Source organism: Macrotis lagotis, chromosome 5 (genome assembly GCF_037893015.1).
Source record: "Macrotis lagotis isolate mMagLag1 chromosome 5, bilby.v1.9.chrom.fasta, whole genome shotgun sequence".
NCBI classification, from domain to species: Eukaryota; Metazoa; Chordata; class Mammalia; order Peramelemorphia; family Peramelidae; genus Macrotis; species Macrotis lagotis.
Genome location: NC_133662.1, coordinates 239,805,684 through 239,827,564, shown reverse-complemented (window position 1 = coordinate 239,827,564; position 21,881 = coordinate 239,805,684). Strand labels below are relative to the sequence as shown.

The 21,881-nt window shown below is 46.6% G+C and overlaps 1 protein-coding gene and 1 long non-coding RNA gene across 5 annotated transcripts; one reads left to right on the top strand and one right to left on the bottom strand.

The window, feature by feature from the left end:
* The first annotated feature begins 6,193 nt into the window (after positions 1–6,193).
* Positions 6,194–13,867, top strand: LOC141488752 (uncharacterized). Of its 2 annotated transcripts, none has more exons than XR_012468777.1 (2): positions 6,194–6,552; positions 9,185–13,867. It is a non-coding gene; the product is annotated as an uncharacterized LOC141488752 (long non-coding RNA). The 2 variants fall into 2 exon arrangements; XR_012468776.1 differs by having other exon boundaries at positions 8,312–13,867.
* On the bottom strand, positions 11,417–16,703 carry ERAL1 (Era like 12S mitochondrial rRNA chaperone 1). Of its 3 annotated transcripts, none has more exons than XM_074189078.1 (11): positions 16,572–16,698; positions 16,219–16,350; positions 15,688–15,872; positions 15,518–15,595; positions 13,552–13,598; positions 13,191–13,252; positions 12,859–12,971; positions 12,536–12,775; positions 12,201–12,350; positions 12,032–12,112; positions 11,417–11,908 (listed from the first exon to the last, which is right to left on the bottom strand). In XM_074189078.1, exons 1-11 carry the CDS (start codon positions 16,648–16,650, stop codon positions 11,786–11,788), a joined length of 1,290 nt encoding a protein of 429 aa, XP_074045179.1. In that variant the 5' UTR covers positions 16,651–16,698; the 3' UTR covers positions 11,417–11,785. The 3 variants fall into 3 exon arrangements, with proteins under 3 accessions (XP_074045179.1, XP_074045180.1, XP_074045178.1); XM_074189079.1 differs by having other exon boundaries at positions 15,688–15,815; XM_074189077.1 differs by having other exon boundaries at positions 11,417–12,112; positions 15,688–15,815; positions 16,572–16,703.
* Between the last annotated feature and the right edge of the window lie 5,178 nt (positions 16,704–21,881).

The window sequence follows — 21,881 nt, the reverse complement described above, 5'->3', positions numbered from 1 at the left end:
TTTACTTTTTAAAATTAAGTTTATTTTTAACATTCTTTTTTAAGAAAATTTTTTTTAAGTTCCAAATTCTCTCCCTTTCTCCTGTTGCCTCACTTCTTGAGAAGGCAAGCAATATGTTATCATTTATACATATGAAATCATATAAAACTTATGTCTTTATTAGACTTGTTGCAAAAAAAAAACAAAAAATAAAATAAAAACATGCTTTAATCTGCTCTCAAAGTTCTTGATTCTTTCTCTGAAAATGGATGGCATTTTTCAGCATGACCTTCATCTTGAATTTAAGTCACTCACAGATGATCATAATTGTTTTTATTGTGTACAATGTTCTCATGGTTCTGCTCACTTTGCACCAGTTCATATACGTCTTCCTAGGTTTTTCCGAAACCATTCTGCTTTGTCATATTTCATCACAATCATATACCACAACTTGTTTAGCCATTCCCCAAATGATGGGCATCCTCTCATTTCCAATTCTGTGAAATCATTAAAAAACGACTACAATTATTTTTGTATATATTTGTAATCAGTTGCCAAATCTAATTGATTCTTCCTCAATACATCCTCTGCCCTCCACTCACATAGCCTCCCCTCTGTTCATGCCTTCATCACTTTCTCCCTAAATAGGTTCTTTCAATGGTCTTCTAAATGATCTCCCTGCCTCAAGTCTTACACCATTCCCTGCTACTCAAGTAATTTTTCTTGAGTATAGATCAGATTTATGACTCCCCTCCTCCATCAACTCCTATGGCTCCCTATTACCCCTAGAATAAAATACAACTTCTTCTGTTTAGCTCTTCATCCCACCTGGTTGCAAACTGCTTTTCCCAGTCCTGCCCCTCGCACTCTGCACTCCCACAACCAACGTGGCAATCTCTCTGTTCCTCCTCTACACCATGGCATCTCCTATATTCCCATTGCTCCTTCGCATTGACCATCTAATCTACCTGAAATGCACTCCCTCCTCTTCTGTCTGAGAGAACTAACTCTTCACTTTAAGACACAGTTTGGGCACCGTCATCTGCTTTGCAATCTTTCCTAATCCCCAAAGTACTTAGTGACCTGTCTCCTAGACTACCTTATATTTTACCACTTTGTCTCTATTTGTCTTTATTCACTTTATTTTTATGTTGGATAGAGTTCTCCATGTGCTTTCTCTGGCTTCTTCTCCCTCATTCCCACTTTGGAAGCCCCCCCCCCACTTCCAGGTTACCTTCTATTTATACTCATCTATACATTTCCCCCCTGCCTCTTAGAATAGGAGCTCCCTAAGGGCTTGTACAGGATCCGGTTGCATTCTTCCCTTAAATATTTGTTGAGTTATTTGTGAGTGGCAATAGCTTGATTCTTTGGATTTGTGTTCCCCAAGCCTACTATGATATCTGGCACAGAGTAGAAATCTCCATAAAATATTTGTTGATTGAGGGATTGATTAATATTAAAGAGAATGGGGGAGGGAGAGGGGAGAGGTGAAAGATTGGGAAAGAGAGGTGAGAAGGGAGAAAGAGAGCAGGGGATAGGACAGGAGAGAGAGGAGAAAGAGGAGAAAATAGAAAATAACAATCGAAAACTGCAAAAGTCCAATCAAAACAATTAAAAGTATGGAAGGAGGGGCAGCTAGGTGGTGCAATGTGGGGAGAAAGGGGGAAAGAGAGAAAAAAGAGAGATGGAGAAGGAGGGAGAAGGGAAATAAAACATTCATTGATAAAACACTTTTATCCCTGTATCTCTATTTATCATGTGATGATCCCTGTAAATCATCTGTGAAACCCTTTCTGTTCATTTTCTTTTTTTTTTCTTTTTTTTTTGCAAGGCAATGGGGTTAAGTGACTTGCCCAAGGCCACACAGCTAGGTAATTATTAAGTGTCTCCGTCTGGATTTGAACTCAGGTCCTCCTGACTCCAGGGCGGATACTCTATCCACTGCATCACCTAGCCACCCCCATAGTCATATTGATTGGTGATATTAGCATCATTGAAGCCCTTTAAGGTTTGCAACATACTTTAAAAACTTATCTCATCTGCTGCTCAGGCAGGAGGTGCTATTACTGCTGCCATCTTATAGATGAGAAACAAGTTGGGCAAGACTTCCATAACCAGTAAATGTCGAAAGTCAATCTTATGCTAGGATCCTCCTGACCCCCAAGTCCAGGGCTTCAAACTATGCCACCTAGCTATCTGCAGTTAATAAAACATTTCTTAAATAAAAATAATAATTTTCTAAAAGTCTTCAGAACTCAAGTTGGGAAGCTAATATGCTAGTCCCAACATTGCAGATCAATGCCAGGACCAAGTATGACATGAGAGGACTGATGGGAAATCACAACCACAAAGATTCCATTCATTTCTCCACCTACAACAGGTCCCCAAGCAAGGGCTAGATGACCACTAGTAGAAGGTATTAGAGGAGATTCTTATAAGGTAGATTCTGAACAAGATTATGAGTTTTTTTGTATGTCATGGTGAAGCCTGTGGACCCTAAATTTATTTTTAAAAATACTTACAATTACAAAAAAAAAAAAAAAAAGACAGACTGGGTTTAACTTTCTTTGTATCTTGGGGCCTAGTAGCCAGGTGGCTGGCTTAATAAATATTGAAGGTCTGACTCTAACCCATCCCACCCATTACCCGAGAGGTGGCACACAGTAGTTGTGTTGGGGTTTTGGGTTTTTTTTTAGGTTTTTGCAAGGCAATGGGGTTAAGTGGCTTGCCCAAGGTCACACAGCTAGGTAATTATTAAGTGTCCGAGGCCAGATTTGAACTCAGGTACCCCTGACTCCAGGGCTGGTGTTCTATCCACTGTGCCACCTAGCCTCCCCCAATAGTAGATATGAAGGAAGTCTTATGTTTTTAAGGGTGGTCAAGCCTGGATTCATCTTTCTTACTTGTCATGAGCTTGGACAAACTTCAGAAGATAGCAGAAGACAGAAGATCCTGGCCCACAGTGTCATGAAGAGTCGGAAAAAAACTGATTGAATAATAATCCATTTGTTACTAGGGAGGTTATTAGGGGCTTTGGGAAAGGTGATGAAGAGACCTTGAGAAATATGATGTGAAACCAGTATCTACAACCCTGATGGACTTGCTCAACCCATCAGTGCAATGACCAAGGACAATTTTGGGCTATCTGCAATGGAGAATACCATCTGTATCCAAAAAAAGAATTGTGGACTTTGAACAAAGACCAAAGACTATTATCATCAAATTAGAAAAAAAAATATGATATTATTAAGTAATTTTACTATCTCATATTTTATTTTTCTTCCTTAAGGATATGATTTCTCTCTCATCACATTCAATTGAGATCAGTGTATACCATGGAACCAATGTAAACACTAACAGACTGCCTTCTGTGGGGAGTGGGGGGAGGGAAGCTAGAATGGGGGGGAAATTGTAAAATAAATATATTTTATAATATAAATATAAATAAATATAAAATAAAATCTTTCTTTAAAAAAAAACAGTATCCTTAATAATTCCCTAGCTGTGTGGCCTTGGGCAAGCCATTTAACCCCATTGCCTTGCAAAAACCTAAAAAAAAAAAGTATCAAAAAACAACTTTTAAAGAGTTTAATGCTTATGATGCAATCATTCATAAGGTACTTGGAGAAAGGAAGAGGTTAGATCTGGGACTAAGGGGTGTAGAGGCCAAGGCACAGGAGAGGAATAGAAGGAGAGGGGAAACATTGAGCAGTGAGCATGGACTTGTCTACTTCTATACCTGTATCCTCATCCAGTGACTAACACACAGTAGGTTTGTTGATGAATGAATTGATGAAGAATGAGAAGAAAGAAAAGAGGATCATTGAAACCTGTTCTGAAGGGCCCAGAAGAGAAAAGAAAGACCAAAATGAACCATAGACAAGCAGGTTAATTAATACTTCATGCATAACCTTGGGTTTCTGGGCTAAGGTGTATATGGAAGTGTCCATTTCAGGTAGTGTTGGCTAAGTGGGAATTTCTAAATGGGGGAAGAAAGATAAGGAATCATGAGACCCTGGAGACATAGAGACAACATAGAGTTTGGAAAGGGATCCTGCAGGAGGACATGAAATTGGGAAAAGATGAGCTCTTTGTTGGTCTTTACCCTAGTTTAATTTGGGAATTGGGAGGCAGCCTAGAAGGGTTGGTGGCATGAGTTCAAGATACCCTGGACAGGTCCCCAGCCTCACTCTGGCCCGATCCCTTGACCTCTATGCTGGTGGAGGGGCATCAGAAGTGACCAGAGCCCAGGAACTGTTTTGGGGTCTAGAGGAGGTCATTAGCAGTGTCATGTCTTCAGAAACAAGGAACAGAGAAACAATCTCGGTTCAGTCTTCATCCTGAGGAAGGACTCAATGGAGTTGATCAGGGCACTTGGGGTGATGGTTCCAGCCTGGGGCTTGGGACTGAAATCCTAACCCAGTTAGCATTGGAGGGCCAGGGCAGAGCAGGGGTTAACTCTGCCTGGCGCCTTTGTTGGGCTGGACTGGCAGGGGTGGGAGGGCACTCTGTCTAGCCAGATAACACTGGTTCCTTATCTCCCCACGAACAGCTGGAGAAGGCCTAGCCCACCCAGCATGGAAGTGGGGGAGTACTGCAGGTTCACTGGGCTTCTCCTCCCCCTACGCCCCATCCTGGATGCTTTGTGGTCAGGCGGTCTAAGAGTTTTCCCCTAGAGTTGGACACCAGGCTCTCTTTGGGCTGAGTCCCACACTGACTGAATGTAAAAGGCCCCAACCTTTTCCAAATAATTCCAAGTCCTGGAATTGGGAACCTACTTGTCCTAAGAGAATGGATCTTTATAAGTCCTGGCATCAGGAAGCTGGGCAACCATGAGGACAGCTCTGGGCCAATGGTGAAATCTAAATTCATTTTGACGGTGTCTATCCCTGTTTCCACATATCTGCATCACTGTATGGATACATAGACACCTGTGTTCCAAGGTCATGTTGAATGTTCTGTTTTTCAAGGCCGCTGTCTTCTCCATGATTCTCTTCAATTCAGTTCAACCTAATCCAAGCATTTACTGAGTACTGACTATTTGTCCTGCCCTTTACTTGTGTGCAAGAAGTTGTGTGTTTGTGTGTGTGCGTGTGTGCGTATGTGTATATGTGTCTTTGTGTCTGACAATGTCTGGGACTAATCCTAAAAAAAAAGCCTTTCCTTTTCTCCTTCTACTCCAGCTAGCTAAAAAGAATAATATCTATAATTAAGATTATATACAATTAATATTATCTATAATAAATAGTATATAAAGTATATAATACAAATATAATAACCTACATATTAATATATAGTGCTTACTGTAGGACAGGGACCACACTAAGAACTTTACAAATATCTCACAGCAACCTGGGAGATAGGTGCTGTTCTTATCCCCATTTTACAGTTGAGGAAACTGAGGCAGAGTTAAACGAATTGGTCAAAGTGACATGGCTAGTAAAGATTTGTCTGAGGTCACACTTGACCTTGAATCTTCCAAAATCCAGGCCTTTGGTCTCTATACCACCCAGGAAGGATGTCATGAATGGGGATGTGCAGAAAACAAAGCAATCCCAGGGGCCCTCAAGGAGCTTACTTGCCAAAGGAGAATGGGGACGGGGAGTGCAGCAATCTCTCACCCTGTGCCTTTGCTCAAGCTGTCCCCTCTGCCTGGAATGCCATCCTTCCCTCTTGTTACATAACTACCCACCCTTTAAAGCTCAACTCAGGGCCTCAGACACTTAATAATGACCTAGCTGTGTGGCCTTGGGCAAGCTACTTAACCCCATTGCCTTGCAAAAAAAACTAAAAAAAAAAAGCTCAACTCAAATGCTGCCCCCTCCTCCATGAAGCCTTCCTTGATAATGACCCTCTCCTTTCGAGCTCATCTAACCCTTTGTTTTTTATCTCTTATTGTATGTAGTAATTTTTGTACACATATCATGTGTAATATGGCCCATGATAACTACAGCTGGTGATATTGCTGTCATTCCCATTGAGTAAGCTCTTGGGTTCTTCCAGACTCTGGGTTCTCCTCCCTTGCTAGTCCAAGACTGTATACTGTAGCTGTTCAATAAATGGTATAAGAGTGTGTGTGTTTGGAGCAGGAAGGCAGCGGGACTTGGTGATGGAAGTTGTTTTTATTCAACCCTTATCCTATTTGAGGTTTCCTTGGCAAAGATACTGGAGAGGCTGACCATCTCCTTCTCCGGCTCATTTTACAGATGAGGAAACTGAGGCAAACAGGGTGAAATGACTGGCCCAGAGTCCCACAGCTAAGAACTGTCTGAGATCAAATTGAACTCAGATTTTCTTGACTCCACTTGATCCTCCACACTACCCAGCTGCCCCTTGGACATGGTAGACCTGAATTCAAGTGTTGGTTGGTTTTGTCCCTGACTGGACCTCAGTGTCCACAGCCATTAGTCAGCAAGTCTTTATTAAGCTCCAACTACTACACTCATGGATTAAAGAGAGAACTTCTTTTGTATCCTGGATGCATCTTACAGCCATCTGGGAAAGCCTGTGGACTCCATCTCAGAATCATATTTGTAAATAATTGGAGGAAATGTCCAATCTCTACTTGAGGTTAGTGAAAATTAAAAAGAGTAACTTTTCCCCCTGCAATTCCACTTCATGGACCCCAGGTTAAGATCCCCCGATTGGATGATTTCCAAGGTCTTTTTAGTCTCTAACATTCTGTGGCTGAATTGGGAGGTTATTTTCTGGAGTTGGTGTGTTCACACATACGGGATCTGACTTTACTAACTCCCATTTCAACAATCAATTTTGTAAGCTTTTTTATTGGTATCTTTCTTTCTTTTTAATTAATTTATTTTCCCCCAACTATGTCTTTACAGTTTCAACATTCAATTTTTTTATTTTTAGTATTTTTGCAAGGCAATGGGGTTAAATGGCTTGCCCAAGGCCACACAGCTAGGTAATTATTAAGTGTCTGAGGTCGAATTTGAACCCAGGTACTCCTGACTCCAAGGCCAGTGCTTTATCCACTAGGCCACCTAGCCGCCCCCCAACATTCAATTTTTAGTAAGATTTTGAGTTCCACATTTTTCTCTTCCCCTCTTTTCCCTCTCCCTTCTTTGACAAGTAATCTGATTTAGGTTACACATGTATAATATATTTCCATATTAGTCATGAGGTGAAAGAAGAGAGATTTTTTTCCTTTTTACATTAACTTAATTTCTGAATATATTCTCTACCCCTCACCCAGCAGCCCATTCTTTCTAAGAAAGACTTTTTGGGAGGGTGGATTTCAGTTGAAATTTTATTTTATTTTTCCAATTGCTTGCAATGGTAGTTTTTCAACATTCATCCATTTGCAAATTTATGAGTTTCACATTTTTCTACTACCTTCTCTTCCCTCCTCCTTCCCCTTGATGGTGGACAGTCTGGTAAAAATTGTAACAAAGATTTTTTTAAGAGAAAGAAAATAAATTAACAAAATTAGCCAACGCATACGTCATATCTGAAAGAGGTGTTGATCTAATGGATGGAGTGATAATTGTAGCATATCTTTTTTTAATTTAATTTAATTTCCCCCTCACCAGTTATATGCAAAAACAAATTTCAATATTCACTTCCAAAATCTCTCCCATCTGCTAATCCCACTTCCCCTCATTGAGGAAACAAATTGTTTGGTATAGATTAAAAATGGTCATGAAAAATGTGACTACAATAGTCATATTGTAAAAGTAAACATACCCCCAAAAAAGAGAAACCTCAAGAAAAATAAAGTTTAAAAAAAAAGCAATATAGCATATCTTTGTATAAGAGCCACAAACTGGAAAAGTGTAATGAGGTGCTCAGCTGTTGGGGAACCACTGACCAGATTGTTCTATGAAAATGTAATAAGGGAAAAAAAAAAAAAAGAAAATGTAATAAGGAGGACGGCTAGGTGGCACAGTGGATAGAGCACTGGCCCTGGAGTCAGGAGTACCTGAGTTCAACACTGACCTCAGACTCTTAATAATTACCTAGCTGTATGGCCTTGGGCAAGGCACTTAACCCCATTGCCTTGCAAAAACCTAAAAAAAAGAAAAAAGAAAAAGAAAAGAAAGAAAATGTAATAAGGAATGATGAAGTCTAGAACAATGTCTACTTGGAAAGGCTTGAGAACTCTAATCGATGCAATGGTCAACCACAGTTCCAGAGGATCAGAAATGAATCCTCTCCACCTCCTTCTAGAGTCGTTTTGGAGTTACAGTCTAGAGTGAGACACACATTTTGGGGGACTTGACCAATATGGCTATTTCAGTGTATTTTTTTAAATGAAGATTGTATTGTTCTTTCTTTTGTTGTTCTGTTGGGATTATTTTTTTTTAAATAGAAGAACCAGCAAATTGCATGATGATCAACTCTTCTCAGCATACAATGATCAAAGACAGTTCTCAAAGACTTGTAATGGAAAATGCCATCTACAGCCAGAGAGAGAACTATGAAGCCTGAATGAAGACCAAAGCATACTATTTTCACTTTTTTTAAATTGTTTTTTCCCCGTGCTTTAATAGTTTTACATGTATAATTCATATCAGATTGCTTCCTTTTGGGGGGGGGAAGGGAAGGAGAAAAATTTGGAGCTCAAAAACTATCTTTACTTGTAATTGGAAATGAATTGTTTTTAACTAAAAAAAAGTTAGATTGAGTCCATGAGCATCCTGAGGGCAGATCTCCCTAGGCTCAGCAAGACCATGAACCTCTTCCTTTGAGGCAAAAGTAGAATGAACCTTTGCCTCTTTAGTGGATGGCAGGTCCTGGTGCCCCCAAAGAAAGTAGGGTTCTGGTGCTTAGGGGTTTTTCCCCCAGAATATAAGACTCTCCCACCTTCTCCTCACCTCCACCCCCATTTCTGTTCAGGTTTGATGGAGAAGCACCCTACAGAGAATGAGCTCTATAGGAGTCAGACCTGGGTGGGGGATGCTGATCATCCCAGGCCTGGATCTTGCAGGCTCCTGATAAGCAGAGGGTCCTAGACACCCTCCTTGATAACAGAATGGTTGTTTATCAAGGTCCCTGCCAGACCAGTCAGCTTCCCCACCCCAGGCTAGCTTCCAGGCTCCTAATCCTGAACCTGCTGATGTTCCTCCTTCCTTCTCACAGAAGACCAGGACATCAGGGAGGTGATGCCATGACAACCACATGGACTGGATTTGAGTAAGGGGGAGAGGCTGTGCTAAGTCACCACTCTCCTTTACTTCTCCAGAGCCACCTGTAGCCAGATATGAATCAGAACTCCTGAAGATGGTCCTGGATGTGAAGCAATCATTATTAAGTGACTTGCCCAAGGTCACACAGCTGTCCTGGCTTCAAGACCAGTGCGCTATCCACTGCACCACCTAGTTGCCCTGGACCTAGCAAGTCTCTGGGAGTCCTGTCCTGTCCAGTTTCCAATCTGGCTCTAGGTTTTAATTGTGTCCTGCTCTTTAGTTTAGAAGGCCCCAGGGCCTGGACCGTGGTCTAGGCAGACAGTAAGTTGAGGTTGAGGTTTGGGGGTCAACAAGAAGTTAGGGGGCTGAGACAGGCAACACTAAGAAAAAGAACCAAAGATAGAGTGAACAAATGAATTGATCAATCAACAAGCTTGGAGCATGGTTTTTCTCTATCTATGGGATAAAATACAAATTCCTCAGCAATTTTCAAATCCCTTCCCTATCCCAGCTCCCATCTTTCTTTCTAGATTCATTTCACATTATTTTGTTCTTGAACCAGACTGGTTTATTGGCTATTCCCTTTAGGAGACATTTCTAGGTGGTGGTATTAGATCTGGAATTAGGGAGTACTGAGTTCAAATCCAACCTCAGATGAGGAGACCCTGAACAAGTCACTGTTTGCCTCAGTTTCCTTTTTTATAAAATGGGGATCATTATAGCCCCAACTTCTCAATGTTGTTTCCCCAGTAGAATGTAAATTCTTGGAGGAGAGGGAATATCTTTTTTTTTGTCATCGTATCTTCAGGGCCGAGCATGTGATAGTGTTGTTCAGTGGTGTCTGATTCTTTCTGACCCTATTTGGGGATTTTTCACCAAAAATACTGGAGTAATTTTGCCATTTCCTTCTTCAGCTCATTTTACAGATGAGGAAACTGAGGCAAACAGGGTGAAGTGATTTACCCAAGGTCATACAGTCAATAAGTGTCTGAGGCCGCATTTGAACTCAGGTCTTCCTGACTCCAGACCTTGCCAACTAGGGGATTCACTGAGTCCCCTGGTTGGCCCTAGAACAGGTGATGGACACTTAATATGTAACAACCTGTTAAGTTGGTCAAATTGAACTGAATCCCCTCCTTAAAGAGGGGAAAGCTGGGGTTGAGAAGTTGACCTGTGGGCTAATGGATATCAGAGGAGGGAAATGAAGACAGGTTCTCCCCCCCGCCCCACAAATGGAGGAGGGGGCTGGGGGGTCATGAACAGAAGTTTCAGATTCACACTCCCCCAGACCCATGAAGGGCTCTGAGCTGTTAGGGACCCTCCCTGGCAAGGGGCAACTTTCAGGCCAAAGTGAGCATTTCCTCCGACCCAATTCAACAAAGAATCCCCTCTAGGGGCTGAGCAGATAAAGGGTTAAGGAGTGGAGCCCAGCCAAGCCTGCCCTCTCCACCCTCTCAGGCAGAGGACCCCACCCAAAGGGAGGGGCCAACTGGGTTATAAGGAAAGAGGGCAGAGTTGGCCAGGTGGAGACTGGGCAGTCATTCCCAGAAGGAGCAGCAGCTTCTGGAGCCAGGTAAGTTGCCTGGAGAGACCCAGGCCACCCTCTTCTCCCCTTTAGCCCAATCTGACCTCTCTCTCTCTCTCTCTCTCTCTCTCTCTCTCTCTCATTCTGAGTTTCCTGAGCTCCTGGGTCATCCAAGGCCCCTCCACTTGGCAAGCTGTCCATCCTCCCCTCCTGGCTTCTCCCCATGGCCTCCTCTCCTCCATCCTTAAGTAGACCCTACTTTCCAATGGTGTAGTTTGCCTTGAACCTGCCTCTCTGGGCTAGAACAGAGGGAGGTTTGGAGGGGAGGAGGCCCCTGGCCTTGGCCCACTCTTCTTACCCTGCTTCCTTTGTATGGCTTCTCTAGGTGGTCCCCCAGGTAGAGGACCTTGCTGTGCCCACATGGGGCTCTGGCCAGGATATCATCGTATACTGTAAGTTTGCAATGAGACACTACAGTATAGATGATGTACTGGTGAGGGCCACCCCTTAGCCCTTGAACCCAGGACGGGTAGGAGCGCCAGCACTCAGAGCCCCAAGAATGGCACAAGAGGAGCTTGGCGAGGAAACCGTTACCATTACTGTGCTTAGTAATGGTAAGGGTTCTCTTGCTGTGCTTGATGACCGTGCCCATGACCAGAGAGTGGAGAGGAGGACCCTAAGGCTGGACAATGGGGAGAGGAAGGGGGGGGAGAGAATCTCATCACAGTCACTATTTTGTAGAAATAAAAGTAAAAACCAAAACTCTTTGTTATGTCATTTTATTACCACCGATAAACCAGGGAAGGGGAGACAGAGGGAGGGTGATGTGTGGATAAGCAGGGGGTGGCACCACTCTCATCTCCAGGCACCAGGGGGCCAGCTGGGCATCTGTTAGGTGCTGGGGTGAAGGGAGAATGGAGCGTCTGCTCGCCCTAGGCCCCAGCTGCCCAGTGGAGCTCTGGAGAGGAGGGGGACTGAGCAGCTCCAGCTTCCTCTTCCTGGCAGAAAGGACATCCAGTCCTTGCTTAATCAGTCCTCTTGGGGCTGGCATGGGGATCATTCTACCCAGTGATATCTCACCAGACCCATATGCCCAGCAAGCTCCTAGAAGTCTTGAGGGTGGGGAGGATGGTCACCTACGCAGCTTAACCGAGAGGCGGAGCTGCACATCACAGAGGAATATGTTTCTGAGGTCCTGAATGGCTTCCTGTGCAATCTGGTTGATCAGCTGCCCACTCTGACCAATCAATATCCTCTGTGAGCAGGACAGAGAACAAGGGTTGTATATGTGTGCTGGGGGCAGGAGGGAAAAGAGGGGAAGGGCAAATGGGAGAGGGGAAAACACCATGGGGCTCCTACCCCCCATGCCCCCACTCACCACATGGGACTCCTTGAACACCAGCAAGTCCTGCAGGATCACAAGCTCCCCGTTGGGACCCTCTTCCCACAGCCTTGTCTCCTGCCAGGAAGAGATACCTTAGCGGTTCTACACACACCACCAGCCTTCAGGGTCTCCCCTTCCTCTGCCTGGCAGCCAAGTCTCATACCTGATGCACACTGTAAGGCACCTCCTGAGGCAGGTGCTCCAACAGCTTTTCCCGAATGACGTTGGCACTGATCTCTTGAGGTGTCTGGCTGGTGAGCACTTCACTGTGGAACTCCCAGGGCCCTGGCTGGGCCTGTGCTAGGAGATATTGCTGTGGGCACCAAAAAAAACCATGATGGGCATCAGGGTCTCCCCTTCCTTGGCCCCCCAACTCCCAAAGAAGCTGGGGACTTCATATCCTACTCAAAGACCAAGGCCAAGGCAGAAGCCTGTGGGTCCTGGACCTAGGTTTCTAGAATGATGACTCCCGGAGGTGGGGAGCAGGGAGAGGCTGACCTTCAAGGTCTCCACATCTTCCTGATTCAGGGCAGAGAGCATGAAGATCTCCTGGAAGTGGGGCCAGCCCACCCTCTCCCTGAGGCCCCTCGAGGCCTCTGGGTTAGGCTCTGCTGAGGCTTTCTGGGGCTTGGAAACTGGGAAAGTCGACTTTATTTGCAGTTCTTTGCCACTGACGACCCCTTCGGTGAGGGTGGCTGTCAACTCCAAAAGGACAGCTTTCTGTTTCAAGCAATCCACCTGGGGAGAAGGTAGGGAATCAGGGCGCCCTCCTGTCCCAAAGGACATGGTGGCTGGTCATGCTTTCTCAGCATCTGGCTCACCTTATTCATCACCAGGATGCTGGGGACTTGGGAGAACTGCGATAAGCACCTGAGAACCTGGGGGTTAAGCCGATTCCGAGTCCACTTGTCTGAGACATCTACAAGAACCACAACTGGGGGGGGGGGGGGGGGAATGGCAAATCTGTTGCTCCTGAGGCTGGGACTCGCTCCCAGTCCTCTACCCACAGCCGAGAGTGCACTGAGGATGCAAGGCCCCCTCCCATTTCTCCCCATTCTCCATAGTCCTGGATTGGGTTGTTTGGCAGATGCAGAATTCCTCAGACCCTCCTGCTAACCCTCTCCCTCCTCCCTGCTCCAAGAGAGGACCCTACCCAGGTCTGCGGCCTCCATGCTTCTCCAGGGATCCTTCAGCAGAGACTGCTCTAGGTTATGCCTAGAGGGCAGATGCAAGACATTGACAGAGTTCAGCCCAAGGTGCCAGGCAGCAGAGTGGCCCAAGGACAGGGTGACTGGCTCAGACACTCATTAGCTGTGAGGTACATGGGAAGCCATTGCATCTTTCTGTGCCTCAGTTTCCCCACCTGTAAAGCAGATCATCACTACCCCCACCTCACAGTGCTGTGGGGAAAATCAAATGAGCTAGCACATGTCAAGTGGTAGGCAACCCTTAAAATGCTAACTTGCTTTATTAGTATTCCCATCAGAGCAGGCAGGTCTCTTCAGTGGCATTACCTCTTCTGTTTAGTAGGGCTGATAAGGCCAGGTGTGTCCAGGAGAACCTGGAGGGAGGAGAGATGAGGTCTTAGAAGAAGGGTCTCACCAAGCCACTGAACCCCTAGGCTGGGACTCATTCCTGCCCTCTCTGGCCCTTTTTCTAGACTTGAACCCTCTGTGGCATGGGGCTGCCAACTCGGAGCCCTCCTGAATTACCCCTTCTCTCCCCTGGTCCCTGGCACCACTTTGCAATAACCCCGGCCAGCCACTCCTGACTGCACAGGTAATGAATTCCCTTCCCTCCAGTGCTCTTCCTCTTTACCAAAGCTACTCATTTTTTTTGATGATTTTTTTTATTTATGTAGATTTTTGCAAGGCAATGGGGTTCAGTGGCTTGCCCAAGGCCACACAGCTAGGTAATTATTAAGTGTCTGAGACCGGATTTGAACTCAGGTACTCCTGACTCCAGGGCCAGTGCTTTATCCACCGTGCCACCTAGCTGCTCCCAAAGCTACTCGTGCTCCTAATTCCACCCCCTCCTATCCCCAAGGTAGGACCAAAGTCTGCTGGGAGTCAGGAAAAACCTGAGTTCAAATGTGACCTCAAAATACTCACTGGCTGTGTGACCCTGGGCAAATCACTTAACCTCTGTTGACTCTGTTAGCTCAATTATAAAATGAGGATAATCACAGCACCTGCCTGCAGGGGTAGCTGTGAGGATCAAAGGAGACACCATTGATACTGGATGGGATCCTTCCTGTGGAGGCTGGTAACTTCCATCATCCTCTCCCTCATCTGAGGCTTTCTTGTCAAGCCAGCCCAGGGGCTTCACCTTAGTGTCCCCTCACCCTGACCTCTTCCTTCCATGATCCTGCCCCAGACCATCTTCTTTTTTCTCTCATATTCTTTCATCATCACCTCTCTAAAGATGACCCCATCCATACCTCCAGCCCACTTCTCTGCACTGAACTCCAGGCCCACTCATCTCTTCTCCAAACTGCCCATTCTGCTGAGGGCACTGGGACGTCAACCTCAGAACCCCCCCTCAACTCTTCATCTCCATTGTTCAGTTCCTTCTCTAGTCCACAGCCATGTCCCCCCAATTCTACCTCCACATCCCTTTTCCCTTTTTCATTCCAACCTCCACAGAGGTACAGGGTGTCCAAGAGACTCCCTTCTCAACAGTTTTCAGTGGGTCCCTTAGAATAAAATAGAACATCCTCAGCTTGGCATCCACTGCCCTCGGCCATCCTGCTCCATGCTCTTTCCAGACATGTTCACACAATTCCTCTTTACACGAGCTGCTTTACATCCAAGCTACCTGCCTACCTTCCAAAGCCACTCCTTTAGATGGCATCCTTTGGGGTATCCTCTTTCCACCTGTACCCCTAAGTACCTTGCTTTCTTCTTCCTGTCAGAAAGAAGCCTTTGTGGGCAGCCTCCTCACCCTGATTAGCAGCAGGCTCTCTGACCTCCAATTCACTTGCATTACTGGCCTGGACACATATCAGATTTTCCAGGAGAATGCCCCCTGAAGGCAGGGGCTGATTTTTACGCTTTCTTTGTAACTGGAGCCCTGAATGCTTGGAGTCTGCATTTAATACACATCTGACGGATCAACTTCTGAATGACCACCTCTTTGTCTGGGTACCCCCCTCTTTACTCAGGGACCAAAGAAGAGAGCTTAAAATGAAACCCGAAGAGTTTGTGAGTCCCAGGAGGAGGGGATGAGACACAGAATTTCTGAGGCTGAAACACAACTCTTGGGCAGAGGCAGAGGGGGCAGAGACAGGAAGCCTTGTTGAAAAGATGCCTGATGAGGCTGGATTAAAGCTGAGGATTTGCTCCTGGGCAAGGAGCAGGGTACAGAGGGGCACTAAGTCCCTGTCCCTCAGGCTACTCCCCTCCATCATAAGCATCCTGAGGTGAAGGCTTCCACTTTGCACCTCACCCCCCCCACACACACACACACACAGATACTCACCACCTGGGTCTCCTCTTCTGTGATGACCCCCAGGGCCTGGCGTCGAGTGGTATGTACCTTCTTGGAGACAGGGAAAACCTGGTAGGGTCAAAGCCGAGAGTCAGGGCTCAGACCTTTGCAGAGCTGGCCGTGGTGGCACGACGATGGCACGTGGAATGGGGGGCTCATACTTTGTGGCCTAGCAGCTGGTTGGAAAGCGTTGACTTCCCTGCATTCGGGGCTCCCAGGATGACGACCCGCAAGATCCGCGAGTTCTCTGGCATGTCGGGAGGATGGGCCAGGAGAAGGGCCTGCTTGTCTGGGAGGAGACACAGACACACACGGTCACCCGGCGGGCTCCCAGGGTAACACTTCTCTGAAAAAGAAAGAAAGCCCTGCGGGCCGGACCCTCGGACCCTGGTCCCAGCTTGGAGGGTGAGTGATGGCCAGGCAGCTCCCGATGGTACGGCAGGGGCAGGCCGTGGAGGCAAGTGAAGGTGGGTGCTACCAACGGGGCGATTCTCGCCACAACCACCAGGCCTCCACCGACACCTGGGCTCCTTGGGAGGTCTGGGTTCCGATCCTGTCAGGTCACCAAATGGGGGGTCCTGTCCGGCCGCTTCCTAGCGCCCCCATGACTGTCTCTGCCTGGCTCTTCACACCTGGGCTGCGTGCAGGCGCACCCCCTCCTTGTTCCGTGGGGGGCTGACCCCCTCACTTACCCGGGTGCAGGGCCACAACAGGCGCTGGGGGGGCAGGGGCGGGGCCGGGCTTCACGACCCCCAGGAAGTGGTCCATGGCTGAGCCGGGCGCATGGCAGCAGCGGCTGGGGGCGGCGGCGTGGGGGCCTCCGGCTGTGGGACAGGAGAGCCTCAGCCACGCGTGGGGCAAGAGCGGGGGGCGGGGCCTCGGGGCGGAGCTATGCGGGGGCGGGGCCATGCGGGGGCGGGGCCATGCGGGGGGCGGGGCCGCGCGGTGGGGCTATGAGCGGGCGGGGCGCGGGAGCCCACGGGAGCCGAGACACCCCCTCCCCGGGGCGCCCCCAAGCCTCCCCGCACCCCCTGCGGCCCCTCACCGGCGCCGCCGCGGCTCCACCGCCAGACTCCAAGTGCCGCCCGCACCCAGCCAGCGGCTGCGCGGCCGGGGGCCGCCATGTCCGCTCCCGCCTGGCCTGTGCCGGAAGTGTCCGGAAGCGGCCGGGCCGCAGAGGCGCCTGGGACGCCGGAGGCTGCCCCTCCCCGCGCCCCCCTCCCCGCGCCCCCGCCTGCTCCCCGGAGCGCCCCCTGCAGCTGCCCCGGGCCGAGGCGAGGACAGGCAGGGCCCCTCCCCCTCGCCGCCACGTCCCTGCGCCCCCGTGGGACCGGCCCCGCCCGCGGCCCGCTACGCACACCACGTGGCCAAAACCAATCCTGCGTCTGGGGCGGAGGACCGGAACCGACCCCCGTCACGTGCCGCGCCCCAGGCCCTCCCCCTGCGGCCCCGCCCAGCAGCCCCGGGAGCCCCGGGAGTCGGAGCTTCGGTGCCTCGGGCCGCCGGACGTCGGCCGGTGTGGAGCCGCTGGGTGACCCTGGGCGAGTCACGGCAGTTTCCTCACCTGTAAAACGAGGCAAAAGCACCCTAACGTCTCTGCCAAGGAAGCCCCGACGGGGTCCCAGTCACAGCTGAACCCTGAGAGCAGCCACATTGGCGTACCGGCTTAGGTTTTATCTCCCCTGGCTCTTTCCCACCGCCATCATCCCCTGTGACTCCGCTCTGATATCTAGCTGGAGACAAAGCCAGTCTTTTCCTTCTCTGTTCTTTTTAGCATAAAGCCCTTCGGATTAGATGCGCAAGAAACCTGGCCAATGCATCGGTTCGCGTTATTCCCTCTCCCGGCATCGCTACACCCCGAAGTCCGGGTCTCCTCACACACGGCCTTCTCAGTCAGCTGTTCATTTCCCAAACTGACTTTTCTCTTCTGCCTTCGTGAAGAAAACATCATCTGTGCCCCTAGGATCTTCAGTTTCTTTCACAAGATTTTATAATCATGTGCAAAAAACAAAACCAAAAACCCACAGTGCATCCTAACATTCGTGCTCATCTGAATCACCGGAAGGGGGGAATTGTTATCTGTTTTGATGAATCATAAATTTCGAGCTTGAAAGGGGCTTGACTAGAGTCATGAATCACAAAGCTAGTGAATATGAGGAAGGCTATAAGCCCATATCCTCCTGATTCTGCACCAATCCCCATTACATGCATTTACAATGCTTCTCAAAGATTAGTTAGGGGCGGCTAGGTGGCTCAGTGGATAGACCACCGGCCCTGGAGGCAGGAGGACCTGGGTTCAAATTCGACCTCAGACACTTAACAATGACCTAGCCGTGTGGCCTTGGGCAAGTCACCTAACCCCATTGACTTGCAAAAACTAAAAAAAATTAGAGAGTTATTAAAAGTACAAAACTTAAACCACTTGTAGGATGTTGGTCCATATAAATGTGTGGAGGGGCTGGCGGGGGGTGGGGGGGTGGGGGTGGAGAACAACACTTGAATCCAAGTTTTCCTGGCTCCAAGAGAGACTTTCTCTCAACATTCCACATTGCCTATCATTAACTCTTGGTGAGTTCTCCAGGATGTATTGGATACAAACTCTGTGAAGACAACAGAAGCCTCTTTTGTTACCAGGTTGACAGGGATCCCACAGTTCTCCTAAGCATGGAATTACCAATACTGCTACTACTCATCTACCTCTGACCTTAAGCTGCTGCATTCCTATTAGGCACCTAGGTAGTACAGAACCTAGAGTGCTGCACCTGGAGTCCAGAAGCCCTGAGTTCAAATGTGACTTCAGACAATTAGTAGCAGTGGGACCCTGGGTAACTCATTTAATCCCTGCCTCAGGTTCCTCATCTGTCAACTGGGGACAATAAATAGCAGGGTTTTTCTGAGAACCAAATGAAATAATATCTGTAAAGTGCTTTGAAACCTGACCTGTTATTACCAGGTCATCTTTTGTTTGTAGGGAAAGCAGCTTCTCCCACCTCAGAGAATACAGCTCTCTCCTTTAGGAAAAGCCTCAAATCTGTTTTTAAGCTCTAATTATACAGTTGTCTTTTCCCTTCCCCTTCTCCTGTATGTAACACTCCTCCACCCTTCAGCATAATGACAAGGGTCAGGTTTCTCCACCTCCTCCACCTCAGATGCCTGTTTCACTCCATTGAAGCCTTGCATCTGTTTCCTAACAATCTGGAGTGTGGCCTCTTCATTCTCTTCTCTAGGAAGAGGACAGCCTACACTTCAGATATGAAAGTATTCACTAGGCTGGGGCAGAAATTCAAGTCATCGCCCAATTTTCCTTAGTTATGGAACTCTCTTCCAGAACTAGACTGTAAATCTCTCCCTCCCTGTTTCAGAGAAACCTTCAGGTATTTATTTGTTCTTTCCTCTACCACCATCAGCTTGAGGCCCCATTGATTATGTTCTACTCACTGTTAGGCAACTGTGACTAAACCCCCAGTTCCATTTAACATTGATTGACTTTTACAAAGAGATATTTACTTATAATAAGACCCTTTCCCCATACTATGTTCTCTTTCACACAGACATCACTTCAGTCTCTGGGACAGCAGGCTCAGCTTAGCAGAGTTTGTATATAGTTTTGTTTTGTTTTGTTTGCAAGGCAAATGAGGTTAAGTGGCTTGCCCAAGGCCACACAGCTAGCATCTGAGGCTGGATTTGAACTCAGGTACTCCTGACTTCAGGGCCATGCTCTTTCCATTGTGCCACCTAAGCCACCCCTGTATATAGTTTTGATCTCACCAAGTTCATGTCCAAAGGGGGCATGAGCACCAAACAAGTCCAGTCATCTGTTGGACTAGCATCCTGAAAGGTCACTCCTTGCTCTTTGATGCTACACAGGCTACCCAAGCTAGTCTGGATTCAGACCTCCAGATTCTTGTGGCTTGTCCTCTCAGCCACTGTTGGAACGAACCACTCCCTTCACCTAGAATGGAAAAGGAAGGGGGGGGCACTATTAGCTATCTGCTATCTAAGTACTTTACAAATACTAAGAATAAGAAGATCAATTACCAAGGCTTGTTTCTTGGGGACCTGTTTCTTGGCAGGGAGGAAGAATTTCCTCCACCCAGAGGACCAACCAGTATCTTTAACAAAGGACTTCACAGATGGCATTAGTGTGCTATGGTTCTCTGGGTCATGAAAAATGGCACCAGACTGAACAATATGTACTAGTCTAAACAGAGTGCTAGAAATATAAATAAAATAAAACAATGCAGTCCCTGTCCTCAAGGAGCTCATATTCTAATAGACTGTGTGTTCCTTGGGAGCAGGGCTTTGTCTTATGCCTTTCTTTGTATGTCCAGTGATTTACAATAAAGATGACCCTTACAAAATGTTTATTGTCTGAATGACTGACTCTTCTACTTTCTATTATCTCACCTGGCATCTCATCTGCTCCCATGATTTCAGTTATCATTTTTATAAAGATCTAGATATCTAACACAAGGTCTCTTTCCTGCATTACAGTCACACATCATTAACTACCTTTTGGACATCTTGAACTGAATGTCCCATAGGCATCTCAAAGTCTGCATTTCTACAACAAAAATTCATTGATATTTCTCTTCAAATCCTCACCTCTTCTCAATTTTCTTATTACTGTTTAGGGTCCTGCCATTTTTCCAATCACCCAGGCTAGAAACTTTGGCATCAGCCTGAATTCACTTCATTCAACATTTCTCTAAGCTTGAGTCTAAGTATTTACCCCACCCCAATTTTAAAGAAAAGTGCTAAGATAGTTAACCCTGATATTTAAACCAGGTGAGAACCTATTTTGATGATTTTTGCTGAATATAAACTAGATTTGGACACCCTAGTTCAGTCATAGGCTTTCCTTTAAGTAATAAAAGGCCTTAATTAATTTAGATTATTTGAAAACCTCTTGGATGATATTGCACAGTAAATCTATATAGATTTATCTAGGGATTTGGTCATATATTGTGAGACTTTTATAAAACCAGTGAGTTAGTTGACATTAGTGAGGTAGTGCATGGATAGAGCCTTGGATTTGGAGACAAGAAGATTTAAGATCAAATTTGACCTTCAAATAATAGCCATGGGACCTTGGGCAAGTTTGCCTTAGTTTCCTCAACTGTAAAATGGAGATAATAATAGTAATTATCTTAAGGGGTTGTTACAAGGATCACATGAGACACTATTTGATGAAACTCTCTATAAGAAAGAATCCTTTGGAGACAGGGAGAAGTTCAGTCTCTTCTCCCTCTATACTACATTGGCTGGAGGAGAACCTCATGAATTTCTGACTGATGGTGTTTGTCCTTCATTCTTTTTTTATTAATTTTTATTGTGTGTGTGTGTGTGTGTGTTTGTCCTCCATTCTTGAAGAAGACCATGACAATCAGGGAGGCGATGCCGTGACAACACATGATTGGTATGTGAGTGGGGGGGTGCGGAGCTAAGTCACCAGTCTCACTTTCTCCTCCAGAACCATCTGGGTCCAGGGGTCAGATCTGGATCAGAACAACTGGAGATGACCCTGGATGCGAGGCAATCAGGGTTAAGTGACTTATCCTAGATCACACAGCTAGTAAAGGTCTGAAAGCAGATTGGAATCCAGGTCCTCCTGACTTCCGGGCTAGTGCTCTATTGCACCATCTAGCTCCCTCCCTAGTTTCTGATCATTGTCATCCTAATACTATAATACTATTCTAACAGCTAATAGCTTTGTCCATATCAGGAACTGAAGCTAGACTGGATGTAATGAGTGAAAGATTCAAGGCTTTATAGGTTGCTACCTATAATTACTGTTTAAGATAGCAAAAAAAAGCATTTATCAAAACAAAAAGAGGAAATTGTAACAGGATCTTATAACAGAGAGGTGATACCTCACTCAGCAGATTTAGATAGAAAGATGAATGTGACTGAGAGATCACTCCCTGGCTCTCCTATTTTGTAGAGGAATATTAGACTTGAAACTAAGGCTAATTATTCCACATCTGCACATCCGAAGTCTAAAATAAGATATTTTGGGAATACAGAACGGAAACTACTTTACCTGGTGCTAGAGGAAGGTGGGCCACACCTGGAGGACACAGTGAATTTAATCTCAGCTGATTTGACTTCTTATTATGTAAAATACAGTCACAGATAGCAAGAAAACATTTAAGCAACACAAAACAGTTAACTAGTAATCAGGAAAGTCATACAGATGAGTGTAAATGATAGAATGCATGTTAGAGGCCTCTGAGAGCAAGATGAAATCTCAGTTCATCCAGGGAAAGTATTATCTCATCCAAAGAGCACATTCTTTTTTTAGGTTTTTGCAAGGCAAATGGGGTTAAGTGGCTTGCCCAAGGCCACACAGCTA

What these genes read in the sequence shown, in the direction of transcription:
- ERAL1 (XM_074189077.1), bottom strand. Translation starts at nt 16,650, where the DNA reads ATGGCGGCCCCCGGCCGCGCAGCCGCTGGCTGGGTGCGGGCGGCACTT. An exon ending in ACCAGCTGCTAGGCCACAAA is followed by an intron (nt 15,596 to 15,687) that starts GTATGAGCCCCC and finishes TGACCCTACCAG; the next exon opens with GTTTTCCCTGTCTCCAAGAA. An exon ending in GCATCCTGGTGATGAATAAG is followed by an intron (nt 12,776 to 12,858) that starts GTGAGCCAGATG and finishes CCTTCTCCCCAG; the next exon opens with GTGGATTGCTTGAAACAGAA.